The 10282-nt window shown below is 40.4% G+C and overlaps 1 protein-coding gene and 1 long non-coding RNA gene across 8 annotated transcripts in view; one reads left to right on the top strand and one right to left on the bottom strand.

Moving 5' to 3' along the window:
• The first annotated feature begins 39 nt into the window (after positions 1–39).
• Positions 40–10282, top strand: part of IDE (insulin degrading enzyme) — a 54028-nt gene continuing 43785 nt past the window's right edge. Inside the window, exons 1-3 of one of the 5 annotated variants that reach the window (XM_041461502.1) lie at positions 40–106; positions 8403–8587; positions 9964–10171. In XM_041461502.1, the coding sequence (XP_041317436.1) occupies positions 8428–8587; positions 9964–10171 (368 nt within the window). In that variant the 5' untranslated portion in view covers positions 40–106; positions 8403–8427. Of the gene's footprint in view, positions 107–168; positions 409–1281; positions 1413–4866; positions 5001–8402; positions 8588–9963; positions 10172–10282 lie in introns of those variants that run through there. The other 4 variants (XM_041461501.1, XM_041461500.1, XM_041461504.1 and 1 more) reach the window with 4 other exon arrangements.
• The window catches only part of LOC121350291, a 57263-nt gene continuing 51943 nt past the window's right edge, over positions 4963–10282 (bottom strand). For all 3 annotated transcript variants that reach the window (XR_005954648.1, XR_005954647.1, XR_005954649.1), the window contains one exon: positions 4963–5098. This is a non-coding gene — a long non-coding RNA (uncharacterized LOC121350291). The remainder of the gene's footprint in view (positions 5099–10282) is intronic.

Raw genomic sequence — 10282 nt, 5'->3', positions numbered from 1 at the left:
CCTCCACCGCCTCCGCCTCCTCCCAGAGGCCCCCGGCCCCCTCCCCAGCCGCAGCCGCAGCCCCGGCCCTCCCGGCGGCAGAGGCGGCAGCTCCCGGCACCCCCAGGTACGGGTTCCGCCAGGCCCGGGCGCGGAGGGCGGACGGGACCCCGCGGGCGCCGGGAGGGATTGGCCGGGCGGCGGGGGGAGGCGGGCGGAGAACATGGCGCCGGGGAGCGGCGCGTGCTGAGGCGAGCGGAGCCGGGCCGGGCGGCGGCGGGGAAAGGCCGGTGCTGGCGGTGGGGCCGCCAGGGATATGCGGCAGCGGCTCTTCCCTGTGCTGAGCCGGGCTCTGCCGGGCTGGACGCGCCCCTGGGCCGCCCCGGCCTCGCGCTCTTTCCCTCAGGGCTGGCGGCGGAGCTCTCTCGGGTAGGGTGCGAGTGCTGCGGGGCTGGGGCAGGGCCGCGGGTCCCGGGGCCGTGTGACCCGGGGCCGTGAGGCTGGAGAGCCCCCGCGGTGTTGTGTAAGAGGCGGCGGCGCGGCCGGGCGGGGGCACCTTGTGAGTCCAGGGGAGTGCCCGCCCTGCCCCGAGTGCGGCGGGGAGCCGGGGCAGCTCGGGCCGCGGAGCGGGGCTGGCGCCGGAGCTTTCCGGGCAGGCGGTGGGCGAGCTGGGGGCGGCGGGGCCGTGTGTGCCGAGGAGGCCTGAGCCCTGCCTTGTGTCCTGCTCTGCTGCCCGGGAGAGCCCGGACTGACGTGCTCCGGTGTTTGCGGCTGCACCTCCTTTGACAAAGCAGGCTTGGTCATCAAGCGTGTGGCTTTCGTTGCCCGGGGGCTTGCTTTGTTCTCCTTCCCTTTCAAAAAACCTCCCTGAATTGTCTTGTTACTTAACTTGCCATGTCTTCCTAAGGCATAATTATGAAAAAGAAAAAGAAAAAAAAAGTTTAAAATCTTTAATAAGAGACTGCTTTCAGTTACCCAAACTTGATGGGAGCGGCCTTTTCAGTTTCTGACGAGTTATCTGGCAGTGGCATGGTGCGGGGCTTGTTGTTGCGTGTTTGTGTTAGCAGTGTCACCAGTGTCTCCGGTGGAGAGAGCGCAGCTAACCCCGACCGAGGGAGCAGCGGGCGGGAGGCTTGGCACAGCTCAATTTTAGGGGCAATTTAAACTGCGTAACAACTCGGCAAAGTTTGTCCGGGAAGGGAGCTAGGGTCAGGGACAAAGGCTAAGTTGTTTTCTTTCTTTAATTAACACTGTATCTGTTACCTTAGTAGCCAAACCTATATTTAATACTGCACGAGTTAGAGGCGTCAAAAGTAGCATCTTTCCGGGGAAAAAAGTGAGTTATGATGACTCATACTGTCGGTGCTCGTGTGTCAAAATTCGGATGCACTGTTACTGTTCATCATTGCTATTTATGCTTCAAAATTGTACAGGTAATCCACAGTGTACATTCGGAGCCAATGCTTTTCTCAGGCTGTAGTTTGTCTTGCTAGATTACTTACTCCTCTTTATGCATGTGAATATATGCAGCATTTGGACTTAACTCTATGTGTATGAGTAGGCCTGTTATGTTTTCATACTGCCTACAACCGTGACTTAATCATCCATTTAATTTTAATTGTGAATTAGGATTTACATAAATGATAATGAAATGAGAGCAGGCATAGTTCTTTCATGTGATAATTTTTTTGAGATGTGAAAATTAGAATCTTTTTCTTCAGTTGCATGTTCCCTGTTTCCATCTCTGTATTTTGTTAATGCTTGAACTTTTTGTAATGTTTTTGACTTTCATCTTTATGTCAAGTTGCAAGATAATTTCTCAGTTACAATTTACCTCCTTTTCCTCTGATGTACAGCATTAAAATTATCTATTCTATTTGGGAAGCCCCTAGAAGGATTCTTATTTCTATGTTTGCCTGCTTTTTTTGCTTGCTTTCTGCTTTTTGTCTTCAGTCAGTGTCAGGCTGTGGTCTAATCCCTTGGATGAAATGGCACCTTTGGGAATTGATTGAAGGGTCAAGTATGTAATTTATTTTGCACATGAATACAGAAGCACTCCCCTCCCCTGTAAGATCCAGAAGAAAGAGGGAAGGGACAAGAAGTTCATTACCTCTGTTTCACTGTACTGGAAGGTTTTAGGCTTCTAGCTATAAGGGTCATTGCTGGTTATTGTAGAAGGCATTTACTAAAAATACAGTCAGACCACTTGAGAAATGGCATGCGGGGTTGATATTTTTAATATATTAATTCTGTTGGATTTGATGCTTTTATAGTAACTTTAGTGTCCAGTCTTCTAGCAGCATAGAAATCAAAAAGTTCATAATAAAAATCTAGAGAAATTGCTTTAATCAATTTTGTGTCTGGTTTTGTATTTGTATATACATGATCTGTCAGTGAGTATCTTTGCTTTCACCTTTTATGATGCCCATAATTTGCTAAAATATTCTTACCACATAGTACTGTAGGCATATAATAAGGTGATTTTTGATGGATCCTGTTTGAAAGTTGCTTCACTACAGCTTTCTATTAAAATCTTACCTTCTGCACCTTGTTTTTAGAATGAGTAAGAACTATAGCTCACCTGAACAATTGATATGGAAAAGAATGTGGTAGAGCTCAAAGTTTGTTTATAATTTTAACAGTAGAACCAGAATTGTCCAAAATAGTAAAAACTAAATTATAAAATAGGTGAACAGCCAGCACTTCATTTATTGAAACACACTGCTGACTCTTGTAAACTGCTCATTGTTATGGGTTTGTTTCTCATGTCAGAGCTCTAGTGTTAGATAAATGGTTGCTTTTAATGTGGGATTACAGTGCTTTTAATAATTCAGAATTCTGATTTCTCTCTGTTTTTGTTGCTAGATCAGATTTTCTTGCCAGTTCTCTCATCTTTCTGTGAATTTCTTGTTGTTATGCAGTATAACTGAAGTTTTAATCTCATCTTGTTTTTTGTTTGGTTTTTTTAATTCAAACCTCACAAGTTTCTCTTTTTGAAAGTGTAAGACAGATGGTAGCATAAAGCATTGAGTGAGTTGGCTTTACAGAGAGTTTTGGGCAATCTGATGTGCTGCTTGCACATAAAATCTATGAAATACACATCAGAACACAGAATAAAGCACAGAGATCTCTCCTGTAGCATCCAGTTTAACATTTCCCGCTGTGTGTGCAGGGCCACGCGTAGACACAAACACAGTCCTGGGGTTGTGGAGCAAGCCCTGCAACTGTAGGGTGATAGAAGAAAAATGTCATGGGAAGGAAGAGAGAATGAGATCCCCTGGTCTGCAAGTATTCAATGGATAAAGCAGTTAATTGAATTAATGAGTTTATTTCTTAGGAAAATCTGTAAAATACACTTTGAAGCAGTTGGTCACGTAGCACAGAAACTAGTCTGAAACCAGACAGTTATGTTCTTAACATGCAATTTGTAAATACTGATGTAAGCCAGATTGCTATGCCAGATCTGTGAAAATTTAATGATACTGTATTTTAATGGTATCTAAAGATTAAAACCAGATAATTTTACTTACACCTTCTCGTCCCCCAGCTCTTCCAAATAATCGGACGCTTCAAAACCCTTATGGAATTTTGTAAAATATTGAAGCGAAGAATTGTTAGGGAAAGATTAATTGTCCTGTTTCTGGTGAATGTGTTTACTTTGGAGGTTTGGATGAATTGTTTGGGGCAGTTTTTGAGGACATAGGAAAAGTAAGCTCAAGTAATTAAGAGATTAAAAAAACCTTGTTATCCGTTATTGCTCTGTCTAACATCAAATTTTATAAGGTCCTACCTTTTTGTTTGACTTTTTTAATCCAGTGCTTTGAAAACTGTGAAGTGGTCAAGTTAAGGTCTGTAGATTTAGGGCAGTAAACTAGCTTTATGGTGTCTGATTGTATATTCCATCTTGTTTGGCCAGTGCATCATTGTAATTACCAGGCCAGTTACTCAGCTGGGGCTGATCTCACATGTGAAACTCCCAGGGCCCTTGTTTTTGCCAAGGTCACACGTGGTGTGGTCTCATTAATGCTACTGGTAATTCCTGTACACCGGTGTTACACACCATTGTTTCTGCAGTCACGTTGGCAGTGCAGCCTGTGGCAGACCAAGTTTTACTGCTGTGATCTAGAAGTTGTAGAGGCTGGGCTCTGGGAAACAAGAGCATGGCAGGCATCTGCCCTGGCCACCATCATTAGGAGGGAATTTTCTGAGTCAATTACAGACTTGGCAAAAAGCTGCAGACTGAGGTTCTGAAAATGCTTTAATTGTAGAGAGACTTTAGAATTTCTTCAAAATAAACTACATAACAAAACCTTATAAATATTCATAATCTTCAGACTTGCCTGATTTGGCATGATTAGTTGTTCTTAATAACTTGGGAACACTGATTAAATCATTGTGGGACTTTGTAGTTGGACCTTTTGTGTATGAAGCAGTATGCTGAATTCCTTATGAGTTTAAAAGTGATAAAACACGTTAGCGTTTTGAGCACTTCATCCTCTTACGCAGTCTGTCTGCCTGTGCTTGCAATCACAATTCTTTAGATCAGTATCAGGAATGTGTTGATCTCATACATTCTCTAGCTTCATGGCAAGCAAATTCACAAAAGACTGATGCTTTATGGATGTTGAATAATGAGGTATTTTAATCTCTAAGTGTCTAAAAGAGCAATTGATGAACATGTAAGCTGAAAGAGTATGGATAGTCTCCTGAAGAATCCCTTTTGGTAATGTTCAACCTGAATTGATTTAACTTTCCTGCCTACAGTTCAGTCTAAAAAAAATTATTATAACGTGCAGGTGAATGGAAATGTTAAGAGAGTAGGTAGATTCTTGATTGTTTTACTGATAACATAATTCTGCTGCTGTCGTGATCAGGAGTAGGTGCAAGAGACAAAAAAGAGGGGTGCAGACCTGTGCAAGAATGCAGATTTACATGGTTGTTGCAAAGCCATGAGCTTGCAGCTGAAGACGTTCATGGGCTCCTCCAGAGTGCTCAGTTTGGTGCTGTCATCCTTGTAAGAGGTGAGAAAACTCTGGCTGGTAGTTCTGCAGCACTGGGCCTCCTGCCAAAGCACACAGCACTTCTTTCACTCCATGCACTGGCAGCTGGAGAAGTCTTCCTGTAAACCAAGATAGATTAGTAAACAGCACAGAGAACATGTTACCAATGGTAACTCCCTTGCAGGACAGAACAGAGGTTCTCACTCAATTAAGGTTTCACTTCACTCTGGTAAATTGTAAGCAGTTAGTTGCATAAAAACTTGTAGCAAACGTGCATTTTAAGGCAATTGGTAGAAAGCAAGCAGCAAAACCTGCTGGGATGTTCACTTGCCTGTCATCTGGAGCAGACCTGTGTACTAGCACTTGACTTCAGTATGTGTATACTGTCATGACAAAAAAAACCTTGAGAAGCACTTTGGAGTTTGTGCCTTGGGGGTCATATTTTTATTAGCTAGTCACATTCTTGCATTGAAGCAACCCTCAGGAGTTTCTGTTAATTGGTTTTCAAATATGGTCCTTTAATTGTTCAAACATTGGACTTAGATTTGACTACACAGGCTAATTTTTAATTAAAGTAATTTTGCTAAAATAACTCTGAGAGATTAAAATAGTGAAGCAGAATCATATATCACTTAATCCCACTCTGTAATACTCTGTTTGCAGGTGAAACCTGGCATCCCCAGAGAGCCTTGCTGCTTCCAAGGGACTGCCTGCCTGGAAATGATTACAAAAATGGAACCTCAAAAAATAGAATATAATCTCACTAGAAGTACTGTAATTGAAATTCAGTGTTGGTTTTAACTGATACTTTCCTTGTACAAGTGAAGTAGTTTTGATGAGGAGGAAGAATATTTCCTATTCATTGAATAGGGACACTGTTCTCAGCTCAGACATTCCCTGTTGTTTTTTTCTTTCTACCTCTGTAATCTTTCCAGTGGAAGAATTTCCGCTGCCACAGTAATGGTTTGTGTTATTCCTGCTATTTTAGCTTTATTGGCTCTTTCTCTGTTGCTTCTGCTTTGTGAAAATAGTAAGGCAATATTTCTTTTGATGTTTTTGTTAGGCTGTTAGCTCTGCAATAAACATAGCACCTTCTTTGTGGAAGAATTGTTTTGCTGCTGACCAGCAGCATCCAGTGCTCGCTGTAATGACAGTACAGCAAGTAGCTGTAGCACATGGACTTTAGGACAGCTTCTGAACATGGCCTTAGAAATAAAGCTACTTCTCAACAAGTACAGGATTTCTGGTTTTCTTGATTTTATTTTGCCTGTGTTTAAAAGCAGTTCTGTTGTCAAAAAGTGATTGATAGAGTTCTAGGATTCTGGTGTGAAAGAATGGAATGTGGTATTTTATAACACAATTGCACTTACTTAGAAGCTGCACAGGAAAACAGTCATATGAGGGAATGTTTAGTATTGAATCTTACAGTTTACTCCTTAAGAAAATGTAATGGTACAAAAGTTTTCTCTAAAGTGAAATTTTTTCTTCTCACTTTTGTATTGTAGTAACATATCAGCAGGAGGAAGAGTATGAAAGCAGGAAGGTGTTGGTCTTGTCCTCTTGACGTATTTGCCTTCCAGGAGTATCGCATAGTTGATCAGCCCTTGCTTTTATTCGAGTTGTCGGGTACTATGATTCACTTTGCAGGAAAAGAATCGTAGGTAATCATGCAAACCCATTTGAAGTTAGAGCATGTTGTATTCACAGTGCCCACTGAAATAACAGTGAAGGTGGAGGTACAAATTTCAGTCCTTGGTTTGAAGGCTTAATTACTGATGTCATCCTTTTGAAAATTGTAGCTTTTTCCTGTACTGGAATTTCACTACCAAGCTGGAAGTAGCCTATGAAGGAGGCAGAAGTAGGGAATCATAATAAAATGAAGTGGAGGTGTACAGCTTCACGAGACACCAGTTGAAATCTCATAAGGTTTCATAGCTGCGTAATTTGATGAATCACATTGGAAAGATGAGTCATCTGAACAAACAGTAAAGTTCTGTGACTTAGTGATGTGGTATAGAAATAACAAGGAGATATATCAGATGATAAGGAAATTGTATAACATTTAAAAAAACCCCACAACTCGAGTAGTTTATAGTATATATGTGTCTTCTGACTGGCAACTAGTATCTTATTGAGATAGAATATTCTAGCTGAAAACCAAGGTCTAGGTGTTCATTGGCAGACATGGAATCAGGAGCTTAAGGGACGTCCTTGTTCTCCTGCATACTTAGATCTGTCAATCCAACCTGTGTGCAAGTGAAAAACAATTAGGAACAGTTTAGTTACTGATTTTCGTATATGAAAAGTATGTGCACTCAAAAAATTCTACACAGTAGCTTAAGTTTGGTAGAGTATTTCTTAAAACTCTGTACACAGAGGCATCTTTTAATTGTTAGCATGGCTTGTATCAGTGCTGTTGATGCAGAGAAACAGAGATGTGGTACTTGGAATAATCTTTGTATTTCAATGGTATGTGCATTTTTTCAGTGCAAGAAGGCCATATACATTCCAAGCAGGATTAGCCTAAGCATGGGGGTTAAACTAGTGGATAAATGACCAGTTTAAATGTGAGTATACACATTTAAATTGAAATTCAGCATTTCAGCTGTTTAGTGATTACATTTGATTGCACTTTTGTTTTTTATTTTCATAGTGAGAGAATGATGTTTTACTAGTTTGTGTTTCCTTCTAAAATGCATTGAACTGCACATTTTAGAAAGTTACTTGATATTGTTTATAGCTTTTGCTTGGAGACACTCAGACTCTGAATCAGTCACACTTAGAATCTTAGCATTTCAGAATTATGCCTTTAAAGAAGGGTATCTTGTAGCATGTGTTAAACTAATGGTAGAAGTTTAAATAAGTGAGACAATCTATTCCTGTTTATCATGGCAGTTCTGCAGTCTTTGTATTTTTGTGGCACTATTGCAAAAGTGTTGCTGTTTCTTGCTTGAGTGTATAAATCCAGTGGTCTGTTAGTAAAATTTTGTTTATTTGACAATCAGAGACAATTTTGACAATTTGACAATTACAACACTTGTAATATAATCAAAAATTCAGATACATTAAATACTTTCCTGAAGTTTGAAAGTATACTTGAGATAGCAGTATATGCTTCATTTGATTTAATTTTTATCATAATCGAATAAGGGGTTGACATTTATTAAGTTTGGGTTGTTTCAATTAATGTGATACTTGAAGCATTCAATTAAGTGATCTACGTCTTTATTGTGTTTTGTGGTCTTCAAGGTTTCTTTTTTGTTTTAGCAGCAATATCTTTCAGGATCTGAATTTTAGGCAAGTGAATTTTGCATGTAATAGAACTTCTAGCTGTTGGTATTGTCCTGTATTGTCTAACATAATATCAAAAAATTAGCAAGGCTTAAGTGAAAATAATAAGAAATTTCTTCTTTTTCCTTTAAGGTTTCAGAAGGAGTCAAGCAACAAAATGAACAATCCAGCTATTAAGAGAATAACAAATGAAATTATCAAATCACCTGAGGATAAACGAGAATATCGTGGACTGGAATTGGCAAATGGCATTAAAGCTCTTCTCATTAGTGACCCCACCACAGATAAGTCCTCAGCAGCGCTTGATGTCCACATAGGTATTCAATTCATATTGTGTTAATTATGTAATTAACAAAAATGCTTCAAGTTTTGGTATCTTGATGCAAATAAACTGACAGGAGTGGTATGCAGTCGGGAGCCTAGCCTTTTACTGTAATTTATAGTTTATTCTTTTACACACCAAGTTCAAAATTATTGGAGCTAAATGCTCTTACTGTACTCTGTGTTTACTCAAGTGTAGCTCAGTCAGTTGAAAGACTGCTTTTAACCATTAAGTTTCATGTTATGAAAGATCTTTTGTAAGCAGAAGAGGGGTGGGTGCAAGTGCAATTATTTCAGACAGCTCCATCTGTCATGTCAGACTTTTTTTTTCATGCTAAGTTGTTGATGTGTAGAGGTGAGAAAATGCTGTAGTGCTAGAGAAGTTGGAGAGGCACTCCCTAACTTCAGTGGTGCCTATGTGTGCAAACAGAAATATGGGAAGTATAAGGGGAAGGCAATTGCTTTTACTCTGGAATAATGAAAGCCTTTTCTTATATCTGAGATATGTCTCAAGCTTGTGTAGTTTTTCAGTTGATTGGAAAGTAAGATGCAGTGTGTGCATAACCAAAACACCCTCTTGCCATGTCTGTAGTTGGGAGGTCTTGCTGCTCTTTGTGTTAGGGCAGAAGTAATAGAGGGACTTCAAAAACTTCTGGCCTTTCTTGTTGCAGTGATGGCTGTCCCAGATCATTATCTAGTTCAGAGCATCCTGAATGTGGTTTTGTTTAGGTCCTGTGACAGTGATGGCCAGCTGCAGCATCCAGTTCCTGCCCATGTGCTGGAGGAGATGGATCTGTTGCCTGTCCCACTACACATTGCTGCACACTCTGAGGCGGGACTGCCACTCTCTAACTTTGTTTCCATTCTTCCAAATCATTGTTGTCTTTTAATCTGTTTTTGCCTTCACACCTACTAGGTGGTCATCCATAGCTGCTTGTGTTCAGGCAATTACAGGTTATCACTCATCCTATAAACCACAGGATAAATACCTCTTTAATTATGGTTGGCAATTGCTGCCTCTTTACACAATGCATTTATTAAGGTCAAGGTATAGATTTCAGAACAGTGTGATTTGCCAGGTCTTTACAGATTATGAGTCATGGACTTCAATTGAAAATCATCTGTATAAGGAAGTACAAGCTGATCTGGAGAGGCAATTTGAGACATTAATTGGTTCAGTTTCTAATTCTAAATTTCAAAATATATTTTGAGGATTAATTCTAGTTGACTGTAGTTGCACAAGTGTCTTCTTACAGACACAGAATTGATATATTTTCCTGAAGCAACATACTATAATATAGAGTACTTTAAAAGACTTAATGTTTTAGTATTACTTTTCATTAATGACTACATGAAATTTTTCCTCTTGCAGGATCCTTGTCTGATCCCCCCAACATTGCTGGGCTTAGTCATTTTTGTGAGCATATGTTGTTCCTGGGAACCAAGAAATATCCAAAAGAGAATGAGTACAGCCAATTTCTAAGTGAGCATGCTGGGAGCTCAAATGCTTTCACAAGTGGTGAACATACGAACTATTACTTTGATGTGTCACATGAACATCTAGAAGGTGCACTGGACAGGTAAACACATTTTTTAGTATTTAAATTTTTGTTATAGATGTTCTACTTGAATTTATTACTGTAAACGTTTTCTGATAGTTCTGTAATTGTGATATTAAAAAGAAAAGGTAA

The sequence above is a fragment of the Pyrgilauda ruficollis genome, unplaced genomic scaffold, assembly GCF_017590135.1.
Source record: "Pyrgilauda ruficollis isolate IOZ18807 unplaced genomic scaffold, ASM1759013v1 scaffold15, whole genome shotgun sequence".
Classification (NCBI taxonomy): domain Eukaryota; kingdom Metazoa; phylum Chordata; class Aves; order Passeriformes; family Passeridae; genus Pyrgilauda; species Pyrgilauda ruficollis.
This window is presented reverse-complemented; position numbering and strand designations above follow the sequence as displayed.